The sequence below is a fragment of the Sceloporus undulatus genome, chromosome 7 (assembly GCF_019175285.1).
Source record: "Sceloporus undulatus isolate JIND9_A2432 ecotype Alabama chromosome 7, SceUnd_v1.1, whole genome shotgun sequence".
In the NCBI taxonomy this organism is placed as follows: Eukaryota; Metazoa; Chordata; class Lepidosauria; order Squamata; family Phrynosomatidae; genus Sceloporus; species Sceloporus undulatus.
The window spans coordinates 2476870-2492801 of NC_056528.1; the positions used below are offsets into that span (position 1 = coordinate 2476870).

General features: G+C 46.2%; 1 protein-coding gene across 2 annotated transcripts in view; it reads left to right on the forward strand.

Moving 5' to 3' along the window:
* CASZ1 (castor zinc finger 1) overlaps positions 1–15932 on the forward strand; it is a 248152-nt gene that overhangs the window by 135882 nt on the left and 96338 nt on the right. Inside the window, exon 1 of one of the 2 annotated variants that reach the window (XM_042479514.1) lies at positions 1550–1694. The exons of the other annotated variant lie outside the window; for it this stretch is intronic. Coding sequence (XP_042335448.1) covers positions 1646–1694 — 49 coding nt within the window. The 5' untranslated portion in view covers positions 1550–1645. Of the gene's footprint in view, positions 1–1549; positions 1695–15932 lie in introns of those variants that run through there. 2 annotated transcript variants of the gene reach the window in all.

A 15932-nucleotide genomic window follows, 5' to 3' on the forward strand; every position in this document is an offset into this window, starting at 1 on the left:
TCAGAGCCCCTTCTCCCAGGGGACCTAAAGATCCACAGTGCTACTGTTTGGGACTCTGAAGGGAATTCCTTCGTAGCCGAAGTGGCCATGGATGTCGTTCCGGAAATGGTCAATAACTTGCCTTTTCTTGTGGAGTGTGGCATAGTTTACTCTTTGAAATGACCCAGAGCCATTTGTTGATAAAGACAGACTGTGGCGCATGGGAAACCTGGCTTATGGTGGCATCTCAATCCCTTTGGCAGTGCCTTCCTGGCGTGCCAATCTCAGTGTGCCCATAGTAAAGTGGAGCGAGGGGGACTAGTTTCACTGTCCGCATTCAGGAGTGGTGGCACTGCCCAGCAACCCACAGCATGCCATTTCAAAAGGCCCAAGGCACCCTGTGCCCCACCCTTTGTCTCCTATTGAACTCGGCACTTGGAGGGAAGTAGATATTTCATGAGACTATGATCTGATAGATGTGCATTTATCGATGAATGAGATAGTTGCCTGGGAGTCACCCTCAGACCCAGTTGACTCTCAGGGGAGTGTGGATGGACATCCTTGGCACAGTGCGTAATTGACTGGTGGAATGAGTTGCCACAGGATGTTGTGGCGTTCGGTGACAGGGACGGCTTTCCAAAGAGGTTACATGGATGTGTAGGTTGGCCTATGTGCAAGCGTTGCCCAGGAGAGCTAAGTACAGAGCATTCAGGGGCACAAATATACATCTGTTTATTTGATGCCAGGGACGAACGATGGCAGGAGAGTTGCTTTTGTTCACGCCGGGTGTGGACGTCTCAGGTGGCACGGTGCCAAAGCATAGGGACACCAAGGGCCATCCAGTCCAACCCCATTCTGCCATGCGGGAACTCTCAATCCAAGCTCTTACTGTCAGGAAGCTCCTCTTAATGTTGAGCTGGGATCTCTTTTTTCTATTGGTCTGTGTTCTAGTCTCTAGAGCTGCAGAAAACAAGCTTGCTCTCTCCTCAATGTGACTCCCCTTCAGATACTTAAACAGGGCTCTATCATACCACCTCTTAACCTTCCCTTCTCCATCTAAAGATCCCCTGCGTCTCCCTCAGTCTCTCTTCATCAGGCTTCAGGGTTTCCACACCCTTCAATGAAGTGAGAGCATCTGACCCTGTGGCCCTTGAGGCCATTGTGGTTCTGAACCCCTGAGTGGCCATAGAAAGTATATAGAGACTTAGGTGACACTCTCTCAGCCTCACTCTCAGCTCTGGCCCAACCCTTTGGAAGAAGAGATGCCCAGGAGAGGCTTGATTAAAGGGCATCCTCCTCCTCCTCCTCCTCCCTCTGGTCTTGAAGCTAGAAGACGACAGAGCCACGCGGAGGAGGAGGAGGAGGGGGCGTGGCGCCGAGGGGAGGGGCGTGTCCAGGGCTCCCTTGCCCTCCAATGGCGTGGTCCGCTTCCTCCCTGGCCCCGCCCCCGCCCCGCCCCCTGCCGGCTGCTGCTGCTGCACGGCTTCCCCGGCGGTCCCTGGGTCCCTCTCTCTCTGTGTGGCTCCGGACGGGATGCTCCTGCTCTGCTCCCGGCGACGCTGCTGCTGCCTGGCTCCTCCTGGGCGGCGCAACCGAGCCTGCTCCGTCTGCTGCTCCTTCTGCTGCTCCTCCGGCTGGCTCTCTCGGCGCGGGAGGCTCCAGGAGCATGAAAGTGGACTACTTCCCCCAAGTGGGCTTCCGACTCGCCGACTATGGTCAGTCCCCGGGGCAGCCAGGCAGGGAGAGGGCCCTCTGGCTGAGGCTGAGAGAGTGGGACCGGGCCCAAGGGAAGGCAGGCCCCAGCCCTACGGCCCCCTCGCCTGCCCTTCTCCTCCTCTTCTGGTTTCTTTTCCAACTCTTCTTCTTCTTCCTCCTCCTCCTCTTCCTCCTCTTCTTTCTTTTCCTCCTTCTCCTCTTCTTCTTCCTCCTCTTCCTGATCTTTCTTTTCCTCTTCTCCCACCACTTCTTTTCCTCCTCTTCCTCCTCCTCTTCTTTTTCCTTTTCCTCTTCTTCTTCCTCTTCGTCATCTTCTTCTTGCCTTTCCTCTTCCTCTTCTTCTTCTTCTTCCTCTTCTTCCTTCATCCCCTTCTTTTCTTCTTCCTCCTCTTCCTCCTCCTTTTCCTTTTTCTTCCTCCTCTTCCTCCTCCTCCTCCTCCATCCCCTTCTTTTCCTTCTTCCTCCTCCTCCTCCCCTTTCTTCATCCCCTTCTTTTTCCTTTTCCTCTTCTTCCTCCTCTGCTTTGTCTGTTTGTTTTCCCCTCCATGTTTCCTTTTCCTCCCCATCTTCTTGAAAAGACTTTCTCACTCTCTATACATAGTTTCTCTTTTCCTTTCGGAGTTCCTTTGGAGGGCTGCCTTTTCCCTCCTTTTGGGAAAATGATGATGATGATGATGATGATGATGATGATGGTGATGATGATGATGATGATGATGGAAACCTCCTTTTAAAAAGGAAAGAAACTTTTCCGCTCCAAGCCTCTCCTTCTCTCGGTTCTTGTTGGGAGCCTTCAAGTCCTTTCTGAGCTTTCCTTGCCAGGTTTTGCCCAGAGAGAGTTTGCCAAGGACTTCCCCTGAGGCTGAGAGAGTGTGACCTTTTGCCCAAGAGTGGGTTTCGAACTCTGGTCTCCAGACTCATTCAAACCCATAATTATTATTATTATTAACCTTTATTTATAAAGCGCTGTAAGTTTACACAGCGCTGTACATCAATTATATAAATAATTATATAAATAAAAAATAATCTGGTTTGACACCACTTTAAATGGCTCCTTGCTGTGGGAGGCTGGGACCTACAATTTAGTTTGACACCCCTTTAACTCACAATGGCTCTGTGTTATGGAATGCTGGGATTTGTAGTTGTGGCAACAGTAATCTGGTTTGACAACGCTTGAACTGCCATGTTGTGGAATGCTGGAATTTGCAGTCGTGGTCCCAGCAGTCTGGCTTGAACTGCCATGCTATGGAATTCTGGGATTGTTGTGGTCCCAATCACCTGCTTTGACACCGCTTGAACTGCCAGGACTCCATGCCGTGGGAGTCTGGGAAGCATAGTTTGGCCCCATGGCAGCGCAAGCAGTGTCAAACTGGGTTGCTTCTGTTATGGGGATGCATCCCACATTGGCATCTGGTAGGGAGAGCAAAAGTGGTGGGTCTCCTGCCTTGGCTTGTGGTTTCGGGGCCTGTCAGGTGCCAAAGGTCCCCTGGCTCTTTCGCTTTTCTTTTTGCTCTTGTACGGAAGTGGCTCCTTCCTCCTCCTCCTCCCCATTTAACACCAGCGTTGTCACATCCGACTAAGAGACTTGTTTGTGGGTTGCCTTTTCAACTCTTTGCAGACTCTTAGGGGTCTTGCTGAGCATTGCATCTGTCTCCAGCATGTGACAGAAACCTTGTTGTTGTTGTTGTTGTTGTTGTTGTTGTTGTTGTTGTGTGTCTTCGCATCATATCCGACTTGGGACAACCCACAGAGTATCCTTGGCAGATAGGTTTTGCAACTGTCATCCTCTGGCTGAGAGAGTGTCACTTGCGCAAGGTCAAACACTGTCTTTAACCTTGCTTTTACCTTGCTTTTATTATATATCCCCTTTCTACCTCGATGACCATAATAAAGACCAACTGAACTAAAAACTGCCCAAGCTCGCCTAGTCGAGTTTCCATTTCCAAGTCAGAATTTGAACCCAGTTCTCCAGAGAGTCCCAAAGCTCAGACCACTGCGCCACGTCGAAACCGACCAAGTTTGTGATGTAGCTTTTGTGACACCTTTTGCTTGCTCCCTCTTTGGGTTCCTTCCTCCTCTTCATAGTATTATTATGATCATTTTCTCCCCATTCTCTGCCTCTTTCCCCCCTCTTTCCGTGCGCTTCCCCCATATTCCTGTCCGCAAAGGTTGCCTGTCAGGTTCCTTGGTGCTGTCTAAATGAAAAGGCATTTTAATTTATTTGGGACAAGCCGGCTGACGGAGGAGGAGGAGGAGGAGGAGGAGGAGGAGGCGGCTGCTTATTACATTTAATGAGCCTTTCCTCGCACCCAGGGCTGCTGGTTTTGTTTTCCTCCTTTCTGGGACGGAGGGCCACCCCATGCATTCCCACCTCCTTCTCCCCGCTTTCTGCTTTTCGGGTCGTGGCCTTTGGAGGTTCCCACGGATGGAGCTTGTGATGAGAAAATTCACGTCCGCATCCCAGTGGTCAGAAATGTCTGAGGCCCGACTCTTGCACAGCATTATAGGGTTGCTTTTTGTGGGTTTTTCGGACTGTGTGGCCATGTTCTCGAAGAGTTTATTCCTGATGTTTCGCCTGCATTTGTGGCTGGCATCTCCAGAGAACAAGAAGTCTTTTTCCCCTGAAGATGCCAGCCACAGATGCAGGTGAAACGTCAGGAATAAACTCTTCTAGAGCATGGCCACATCGCCCGAAAAACCCACAACAAACTATGGATGCCGGCCATGAAAGCCTTCGACTTTACATTGGCTAAAATACAGTCGGCCCTCCTTATCCTCAGGCTACACTCAAGCATCTGCGGCTTGAAAATATTCCTTTATATATATATGTATAAATTCCCAGAAGCAAACTTTGATTTTGCCATTGATATAAGGGACGCCATTTTACTATAGCATTGTATTAAATGGGACTTGAACATCCATGGATTTTGTTATCCACAGAGGGTCCTGGAAACAGACCCCAGCGGATCACAAGGACCCACTGCTCTTCCAATGCTTTTTGCGAGTGCAAACAAAAGTGTGAAGAATATTAAGGAATAACTTAATCGACAGTGATCTCAGGGGTTGTTTTATTGCAGTCGAAACCACCTCTCCTGTCTTTGCCACCCCCAATATATACATATATTTAAAATGTAAAAGTTATCCATGCGCCGAATCGGCCTCTGCGCAATGGTCTGACCTGTTTGAGACCATTAGTGCGGCATTTATTATTTCATAAGGCATCAGATTGTAATAAAAAATGGTTGATGATTGACTGGCCTCAACTTTGCACCTGTTATTTTGGTTGGAAAGCACAGCCCTGTGTGTGTGTGTGTGTGTGTGTGTGTGTGTTTTCTGTACGTTTTAAAATTTCATTTTATTTAATTACCGGTTTATTATGCCAGGAATTAAAAGCATCAGGAAAGGCTTTCATGTGCATTGTTTTGAAATGTCGGTTCTGGAATCATCTCGTCTTGGGCGTGTTTTTTGTTCTTTATTAGGTCAAGGGCTTTAATGCGTAGGCTTGAGATGTACTTGTTAAGGATGTGGCCGCGCGCCTCTTGTTTCCCTTTGGAGGCTGGACATTGGGATTTGGAAAGGAGTCGAGCGATTTGATGTCTTGGCCTTAAGAGAGGAAAAAACCTAATTGCTAGGGATTAGCACGACATTGCGCTACATTTTGTAGCACCTTTGGGACTCAATGAAAGAAAGAAGTTGGCAGCATGAGCTTTCCTAGACTTAAGCCTACTTCCTCAGATGCATTCGGTCCGAATTAAGTAGACTTAAGTCTAGGAAAGCTCATGCTGCCAACTTTAGTCTCAAAGGTGCTTCCAGATCTCTCTGTATACTGATTCTACAGACAAACATGGCTATATCTTTGAATTGCGCTCCGTTCTGCAACCTTCCTAGGCCTCCTTCCAGTCTCTTTCCATTTTATGAACTCTCCAGTTTGGGAAATCAATCCATCCTGGAAACTCAACGTAACTAAAACTTCAACAAAACTCCCGCTTTGGTCCATGGCTGTGGACGGACTACCTGATAGTAGTATTGAAGTTGAGCTCCGAAGGCCAAGGCACCAAGGTGGTGAAGGTTCCTCTGCCTTGTAAGCTTTGACACACTTGAAAAGAAAATAACATAAAACACAAAAATACAAAGACAAACAAACAAGTGTACAAACAAACTGATTAAAATTATATTCATACCTATACATAAAAAGAAAAGATACACTTATTCTTATACATATCTTATACAAAAGTTCTTGTAGGAGTCTATTATGTCTAATCCTATATCTAATATCATTGATCAGTGCATACTTTTCTATCTGTATTCTTAAACCTAACTTCTTAGACTAAAAGAACTCCATGTTAATATGCCATTGTTTCTTAATCAAACTGTTCTTGTCTTTGCACAGGCAAAAAGGTTTTGACCTGTTTTAACCTGTCTTGTTTATCTTATTGCTTCTAATTTAATATAGTCAGACCTCCTTATCCACTGATTTTTTTATCCACGGATTCAAGCATCCACGGCTTGAAAATGTTCCAAAAAAGTATAAATTCCAAATAGCAAACCTTGGTTTTCCATTTTATATAAGGGACACCATTTTGCCGTGCCATTATATTTAATGGGACTTGAGTATCCCCGCATTTTGTTATCCACGGGGGATCTTGGGACCAAACCCCAGCGGATAACAAGGGCCCACTGTATATATAATTGCACATGGAATTGAATCGAATTTAACCGCACACTTGTGGGCCTCCTACCTACACTTGCTGATTGAAAACATAGCTATTCTCTGTTCCGACCTGGAAGTCCATGGCTAAGCCATGGGAGTGTAGGCCTCGGGATTTTGTGTTGAGGTCAGCATTACTCTGTGTGTGTGTGTGGGTAAACCCGCTTGTTGTGTTCTTGCTCGACACTCTTTATCTCTCTTTGGGACCCGCCAATCTCCTTGTGCCATTGAGACACACACTCCCTTTCAATGCCCTTTGAGCCATGCCTGAAAAGGTGCCAGGTGAGAGGCGAAAGAGTTGGGACGGTTGTTCCTCTTGCTGTGTGCCAATGGTTGCTTAAGTTGGAGTTGTTGCCACTGCTTTTTGCATTAACCCACATACTGTAAGTAACTTGGCAGGGATTGGTGCTGGGTTACAAGCCAACCATGTCACGCAGGCATTTATTGATTTAGTTATTTTATTTGTATCCCACTTTCCAAGCATTGCAAGATTCGAGGTGGTCTAAAGGCTTTTACTGCACAACTAAAACACCATCAATACAAAAGTTAAAAACCATTAAACAACACTTCAGTTTCAAACATAGAACGCTTACTTTTTAGCAGCCTAGTATAAACATTTTGCAGGTTAGTGGGAAAGAAGATGGTCAGAAAGTTCTGCCCCTCTTCCGATGTGAAATGCTTGGTTCTCTCCGCTTAGCAGGCAAATGCAATACTCTGGTGCCATCCGTTTGCCCATATCATTATGGCAGCACAGAAAGGGCTACATAAACAAATATCTGTATGCCCCTTCTGTGCTCTTTCTGCTTCCTCCTTCTATTAACAGACTCCAGCATTCTAAAGAAATGGCTTTCTGTGACGTTCCTTTTTTAAAACTGATTGAGTGCATTTATGCCCCAGCTTTCTTCCACCCTGGAATGTGATATATAGTCAACCCTCCTAGTTTGTGGACGATGGGATGTTCACGGTCTTGAATTTCCACAGATGGAAACCCAGGAGGGACAAAATGGCATGCGTGCCCATGGCATGCGTGCCCATGGGCCATGCAGCCATTATACCCAATGGGGCTTGGATATTTGAGTTCTTTCAATTCCAAAACAGATCTCCCACAAATCAAGAGTCATTTAGTGGCCTTGCATCCAAACATTGAACAAATCCTGACCCGCTTAGCTATAAAAGGAGGCTGGTTTCAAGTCACTTCTTCTCTCTGCGATAAATGGGGATATTCTAGCGTGGGGTGAAGGTTGCCTGTCTATGGTCAAGACCCAATAAAGACAGTTCTGCAACTTTCAAGCTATTAGTGTACCAAGCAATTCAGCAGGCCACCATTTTCTTTATGCAATATCCTCTCGCGTTATTTCTCCCCCCATAGAATAAAATTAAGAGAGCGTATTCTGGGACTGTGAATAAGCAATAAACACACTCCAGTTCATGAGGAAGGAGGTGCCTATTCAATTTGCTTTTTATAAGTTGCACTCTCATTCTCAGTCGCCTTAAAACAAAATGTTTTCCTGGAATGATTCATCTTGGTTCCCTTCTTTCCTCTGCCATTGTGGGAAACGCTTGAGTACAGCATGATGGAATCACTTCTTATATGTTATTATGCACTAGTGAGTGAGGCTTTCCAGATCTGATTTGCTTTTTTACTGGAACCCCAAGACCTACCAATGGGATGTTGATGTTGTTGTTGTTGATGTTGTTGTGTATTTTCAAGTCATTTCTGATTTATGGCGAACCACAGGGATATGATCTGTGGTCTCCAGAGTCATAGTCCAATGCTCAAACCACTATTCCACACTTGCTCACAGCAGGAGCCTATTGCAAAAGATAAACCGCTTGTTGTTGTTGTTCTTTGTTTGGACCCTCATTGTATGATCTGGATGTTGTTCTAGATCAGAAGTTCGCAACCTGTTTTGGACTTCGGCACCCAGAGGCCTTTGCCAGCATGGTGAACGATGAGGGAATTTGGGAGATGAAGTCAAAAACATCTGGAGGACCAGAGGTTGAGGACCACTGTTCTAGATAAAGGGACATTTTCCCTTTATTTGAAGTCATTCTGGTGGGCCAGAGGGCATACCAACTCCTTTGGCACACAGAGCCCTTAAAGCAGTGGTACCCAAACTTTCGTCCTCCAGATGTTTTGGACTTCAGCTCCCAGAATTCCTGACTGTTGGCTAGGAGTTGAAGTCCAAAACAACCTGAAGACCAAAGTTTGGAAACCCCTGCCTTAAAAGATGGAAGAGAACATGTTGGCCTTCCCAATACTGTCAGGATGGCGAGCCCCAACATACCAATGTCAGCTCTAAAGCCATATGTTCCCCAGCCGTGTTTTAAAGTTGTGTTATTGTTAGGGATCATTCTCTCTGCAACTTGATTATTTTTTTCATATTGGCATTTGAAATCAAAAAAAGAAAAATGAGTCAAAAAGTGATCAAACATGTAGAGAGGCATCAACTGCCAGCACATTTTTCATCCACCTCCTACCATGCCATAGTTATGGCCCAAATGACTTTCCTAGAAATTAAGGTCATCCAATAAACCAGATGCTCTTCACGTTTAAGGCTTCCAAGAGAGAGTCCTTGCTCACACATGCATAGGTTATTCGAACACACCGTCCCAAAAACGTGTGAGACAAAGTCGCAAAGAGGACAAAGGTCCATCGACAGCTACTAGCTATTGTTTCAAGCTCTTGAACTTAGTATATTAGGCTTCTGGTCTGGATCATCTTACTTTCCTCTGATTTAGAGCCTCTTTCTTGTCCATTTGAGTGGGCAAGAGATGTCTTATGAGGATAATGCACTCTTCCTTCCCATAATAGTGAGTCCTGCCTTCAGTCACAGTAACAAGATCTTGGTATTTTCTTGTCTGCCAAACCAGACATTTTCAGAGGAGGACCATCATTCTCTTGGCTTCTAATTCTTCCAAACCAGGAACTAGACAGTTGCATGTTGCTTTTGCAGGAGCAGCCTTGGGCCTTGGAAAGAGAGAAAGGCAAGAAGAGAAGATGTGTTCCGCCTTTCTCTTTCATCCCCTGTCGTTCGTCCCTTCAAAGGGTGCCATTCCTTTGATGGGTTTGCTCTCAATACCCTTTAAAGTAAGTGGGACCTGGTGCCCTTTCATATTATACAACTGAAGAACTATGGTTCCAGTTTAGCTACTATGGAAACATCCTATGAAATCCAGAGAGCTCTAGTGTCAGACTACAAACCCCAAGGCTCTGTAGGATTCAACCATGGCCATTAAAGTAGTATCAAAAGTGTTATAATTGTGAAGTATGGAGGGACCCCTAGTCAAGAATCAGTTTTGGGAATCCATGTCTGATTTATCCTGACCCAGGAACAGTAAGCATAAGAGAAGGGCAGGTCTCTGCATCTCAGAGCACCAGCCAAGTTGGCAGTTTTCAAGGGTGACATCTTCAAAATGGCCACCTTCCTGACCGAAGAGGCGGTCAAGGAGCCAGCTACCCTCGCCTTTCCACTTTAGGACACAACAAGCAAGGGACGGGCAACTGTGGCATTATCTAACTCGAAAGTCCACCGGTCCCGATTTCGTTTGGCCGCGCGCATGTGCACCGCGCGCCTACGCAACCCTGTGGTTCACTGCGGACCGGATCAATTTGGACGTCTTCAGCAATAAAAAATGCCGATGTCGTCCTAATTCACCAAGCCCCGAGATGACAGCAAATTTACATTTTTTAATTAAACTAGCAGCCAGTTTTTATGAGAGGGGGCTGGGTTATGCAAATCAAATGGTTGTGTACGAAAGATTAGGAGAGTTTGGGAATAAATTCCACAAATGCTAATAAAAAGAGAGAGAGAATGAGAGAGAGAGAAAGAGGGACATTGTTCCATTAGCCCCTTTTAGACTGATTTCCCTGGAGAGAAGCAATGGGAAGGGGGTCCGGGGGTTGTGGGGAGGGCGCTTAAGACAGGTAACATTAATTTTTAGGATTGAAGGCTCTCCTGGATGGAGACCCTTCCCAGAGGAACATGATACTTGGGCATCAAAGGAGGGGGAAAGTTATTAGCTGTTGCATTGATGCCACGATCCCACTGAGACCTGCCAAGGTTAGCGCTGCAGAAGCCTCCTGCAAACATCCATGTTTGGGACACATCTCTGCATGAAGTGAGGATGTGGTTTTTACACACTGAAGTCATGGCAATTCTGCTGCCAGTTTCTGGTCCTGGCCTGACGTTCGGCCCTGGCATATGCATCCATGACCAGCAGTGTGGCGTGTGTTGGAGCCAGCAGAGTTTGGAGTGGACTTTTGGGTGAAACTGAAGGGCTCCCTAAACTTCATGGTGAAGTTGGGGCAATTCCTGTAGGGTTATGCCTGAGGATTCTGAACTCTGCTTGCCCTCCGCTTCTGCTGTTTTTGCATTTGCAGTATGTAGCCAGTGAGCTGTAGGGCATACCTGCAGCTGTCCTTTCTATTACTCTTTATGAATGTACACAATGTTTGCATTGTGCAGTATTTGCATTGTGCAGAGTTCTTCAATTACCTAACACCTTGCAAGGTAGGCCACTACAGTTTGTACTTTTTGGTTATCTATCTATCTATCTATCTATCTATCTATCTATCTATCTATTATTCAGGATGGCTGTAACCAAGGACTTGTTGGCAGCAAGTCAGTGCGATAACATTTCAAGGTGGGGAGATAGCCGTGAGAAGAGAGTTGTTGTTGTTGTTGTTGTTGTTGTTATGATTATTTCTACCCCACCTCTAACAAGATCGAGGCGGCTTACATCAGTAAAATCCATACACTACAATAAAATAAATCCCACTATTTCCTCCCTCCTCTATACAAACGCTACAGTTTAAGTCAGACCAAATACAAAATCCACAGCTGAGATGACCTTTATCAGGGCCAGGCAAAAAGAATGTGAGAACTTGCATACTCTTTTGTGGTACAGTATTTTGGTTGGTTCTAAAAAAGGCAGAACATAGAAATGTTACTTTCTTGGACTGCATCTTCCAGAATCCTCCAGGCAGCATGGCCAGTGGTTATTCTGGCTAGGGGATTCTGGGAGATGTGGTCCAAAAAGAAACTTTGAAGTTTGGGTGTAAGTCTGGTTGAAGGCAGAGGGTTTCTGCCAGTCTCCGAACCATGAAGAACACTGGGCCAAGCCATTTACAGCTGAGAAATCCCAGAAGGAGGAAGGCATGGCGGAGAGGCCCTCCATCTTCTTTGTCCACCCAGAATAACTTGAAAGCCTAGGCCTTTCAACCTGTGATCACGCTTGGAGAAATTCCAGCGACGTGGGTTGCTGGCATTTGACACTTTGCACACCAAAGTGCCAGCGACGATCATGACAGTCACAAATGAGGAACATAGACAGTGACGCTGACAGGAAAAGATCCGCACACTCATGCGCGCTCACACATGTATATTTTGAAATGCCCTATTTGGAAGGTGCTTGGCATAGAGTCCTGCCTATTTCAGAGCTCTGGGAGGCATCACTGCTGTTGCTGCTGTTCCTGCATGATGGTTCCAGCAGAATTCAGGAATCGGTCTGGAAAGGGTGCCCCATTGGCACGGTGAGCCAAGCTGAGCTGGTGTCAGCTGGTGCAAGCTAGAGAGAAGAAGCGAAAGCATTGCCAAGCCTGGGAAGCCGTTTGAGTTTCCAATCCCGGGGCAGTTTCATGCTCGAGATAAATGCCAAGCAGCCCTTGCAGGCTGGAGCGAGAATGAGGGTGGAGGGAAGAGAGCTTGCCAGGGCTCAGAGCGCAGGCATGGAGGAGGTTGGGTGTTGGGCCAGTCGGGGCTCAGCTTCCCCTTGGGGTTGCTTGCCAGAGAGGAGAGCTGGCTGGTATCCCCGTACCCTGCTTCCTTTCTTTCTGTGCGGGTGCAAAATGATGAGTCACTTGCATGAATGCGAATTCCTTGAAGTGTTCACCAAGGCAAGTTGGCTCTTGTGAAGTGTGCTCCAGGAAGATGCCATAGCTCAGTGGTAGAACACCAGCATTGTATACAGAGGTCCCAGCTTGAGTCTCGAGCATCTTCTGGTAGAGTCGAAGGCTTTCATGGATGGCATCCATAGTTTTTTGTGGATTTTTTGGGCTATGTGGCCATGTTCTAGAAGAGTTTCTTCTTGACGTTTCGCCAGTATCTGTGGCTGGCATCTTCAGAGAATGCTCCTGGTAGGTTTGGAAAAATGCCTCTCTTAAGCCCTGGAGACCCTCTGAGACTCATTGATTCCCAAACTTTGGTCTTCCAAGTGCTTTGGACTTCAGTTCCCAGAAGCTGCAACCAGCTTGGCCAACAGTCAGGGATTCTGGGGGCTCAAGTCCAAAGCATCTGGAAAACCAAAGTTTGGGAACCACTGTGCAAAGTGTGGACAGTACCAGGCTACAGAGAGCAATGCTCAGGGTAAGCCAAATGCCTGTGTTTCTGTGCTGCAAGATCACATCCAGCCCACTAGTGTTATCTGGAGATGAATGGAGTGTTGCATATTTTCATCCTGACAGTGTCATGCACATTTGCTACACTGCACAGGCCAAAGGTTAAGACAGTCAGGTGCACCAGTGCATTTGTAGTATGCAGCTTTGCATGCATGCTCTCCTGCACATATAAACCAGTCTGCCACATTCAAGATGTTAATTGTAGCATTTTAAATGATGGCTCTGTTGTGTTTCCAGTTGCGATTTGCTAGCTACTGGGGCAAATGAATGAGATCCAGAGCATACAGTGGTCAAGATAAGTTTGGGGACAGGAGCCAGAGCTGTTCCTAGTAGTTGCTTACCAAGATGGGAATCTTGTGGAAGAATTTATTGGCCATCTCCTTTCGTGAGGTCTATAAAGGTCCAGATGGGGACATAATTCCTAGCTCACATCCATATGCCATTGACACCAGTGGAGGAGTGGTGGGAATCAACCAGAGAACAGAGCTGTTTGCACTTAGATTTGCTCCGGCTATTGTAAATTTCCATATGCTCTGAGTAACTTTTGTATGTTTTTAAAAATGAGCTTACTCTTTATTATCTTTCTGGGTGTGTCTCTAATGCCAGGTTGGTAGTGCGAGAGATTAAATGGTGTTGATTCTGGGCATTCGCACTGAACTTTGGGAGAGGTCTTCTCCCTTGTTTTTCAGCAGACCTTACTGATGTTCTACCCTCTTGCTACTGTTTCAGGAGAAAGGGATTCAGGGGCAGCAGCTTCTCCGTTGTAGCATTTCTGTGCTAGAGTGGCTTAGAAAAGAAGCAGCCACCTTCTAAATAATTTTAAACACTAATGAAAGCTTCACTAAATGCTGCAAAGTAGTACTGGGGAGAGCTTTGCTACTCGCCAGTGACATTACAGTAAAGGGTCCGTAGCATCCGTTTCTCAGCCTTCTGTTGTCATTGGTGTGGTGTCCAATGGTGGGAAGAAAGGGAATAGCACTTTCCCACTGACTGGCAGGATGGTTTGAGCATTGAGGAAATGGAATATCCCCACAACTGGCATGCATCCCCTTGCATTCGGCACCAGATCTCTCCACAACAAGTGCGCATAATTTGCATGGTAAGGTGATATCCTGGAAAGGACCCAAAACAGTTCCTTGCGTAGTGGGCCTTTGTGGGCTGCGTGCTGTTTCCGTGGATGCAAGAGAAGGCACCGCAGAAGGGCATCTTTCACGCCAGTAACTGCGCTCAGACTGAGAACCCTTTCCGCTTGCAAAGTGTCAGACACCTCCTTAAGAGGGAGGCTGCTGAGGTTCCCTTTTCATGGATGGGAACCTAAGGATCAGAGTTGAGCCTAACTTGATGACTAGCCATAGAATTCAAAGATCTAGCCGTATTGGTCTGTAGAATAGTATGTAGAGAGATCTTGTAGATTAACTTTGAGGCTAACTAAAGAAAGATTGCTTCCTTTAAGTTTAAATCTACTTCCTTAGATGCATCTGAGGAAGTAGAGTGTAGTCGACGAAAGCTCCTGCTGCCAACTTCTTTCTTTCAGTGAGTCCCAAAGGTGCTCCAGGATCTCTCTACATATTGAGGACTATCCCTTACACAACTAATTGTGGGGAGGCTGACGACTCTAATATCAAATTCTAGCTAGGATTTGGAAGCAGTCTGTTCCAAGACAGCATTTCTCAGGCAGAACTTCTACATTCTCTCTCAAACCATTGTGTCAAGGCGCAATGGAAAGCTGTGGGTATATGACGAAATGGGCATGCTCTTGTAAATCAGGCCTGTATTCATTCCAAATAAAATCCAGATTTCTAGTGCTTGGACCATGCTTGTACTCTGGATGATTCAAGTTTGGAAGCGACATTGGCTTTTTCCCAAGTTCCTTCCCACCCTTTATAGGTTTCCCTTTTCTGCCCCTCTCCAACTCAGTCTGTACTGGCACCTTCTCAGCCTCAGCCTTAAAGACCTGGACGATCAGGATCTGGTTTTTGGCAAGGCCTTGCCCTTCTTTGGAGGAGGCGAGTTGGTGATGTCACCTGTTTGCCTTGGTTTTGTTTTCTAGTTGGGTTTCTTTGCTCATTCGTTTTTTAGTTTGTTTTCCCAAGAACACTTTGTGCCATGAGGCGCATCCGCCAGCCAAGTCTTGTGATGGGAAACTGGTTGACGGAGGGTGCTCCAAACTGGTTTTGGTCTCCTCGCTTTCTGGATGGAGGGTTGACTGTGGAAATGAAGCTTTAGCACTTGGACAGCCCAGCTGCAATATTCACATTGCTCTCTTCGACTGGCATCTCTTGCTTCAAACTACTTTTTCCAAACTTATCCTTGTCTGCCCTTGCAACCTTTTTTCATTTTGATCATGTTTGCATTATTCTCCTGTAATCCACCCCAAGCCTTGGCTGGAAACAACTTGATGAGGACATCAAACCTAGCCTGAAACATTGCCAGCTGCAGCAGAACCTGTCCTCTCCTTCCCAGGTTGAGAAATGCATTTGAGACCATTTCAATTGGTTTCTTTGGAGAAGAGCAGATCATGTCTGCCGTTTGGGGTGACCACTTCAGGCAACGAATTTTAGCGTGTCATGAAGCGGCAGCAAATTATTAGTTATCTTATTAATTAATTATTGTCGAAGTTCCTCTCCCAAAGAGAGGCCCTCTGGGATTTCTGCCTCAGGTGGCAAAATAGGTCAAAATATGGAGCCATTGTAGTGTAATGGTTTGAGGGTTAGACTCTGGGACACTGGGAAACCAGGGTTAGAATCACACTCAGCTGTGGAAAACCCACTGGGTGATCTTGAGCAAGTTATACTCCCTCAGTTTAGTGGGAGGCCATGACAAACCTCTGAACCCTTGGAGAGTCAGCATTGACCTGAAGGCACATAACAACAATAAGAAAGCGTTGGTACTCTCAAACATGCCTTGAAGAGGCAGACACCATTTGCTTGTCTGCCCCAGGAAGCCAGGTATATTGAGCTAATAATAATAATAATAAAAATAATAATAATAATAATAATAATAATAAATGTATTTATACCCTGGGCACACATTCTTCTCGTCTTGCCATATTCATGGGGAAAACATATACTTAGACATCAAGCTTTGGAAGCCAGCCTCTGTTCCTCTCCAATTCCCCAATTCTCTTGCCCT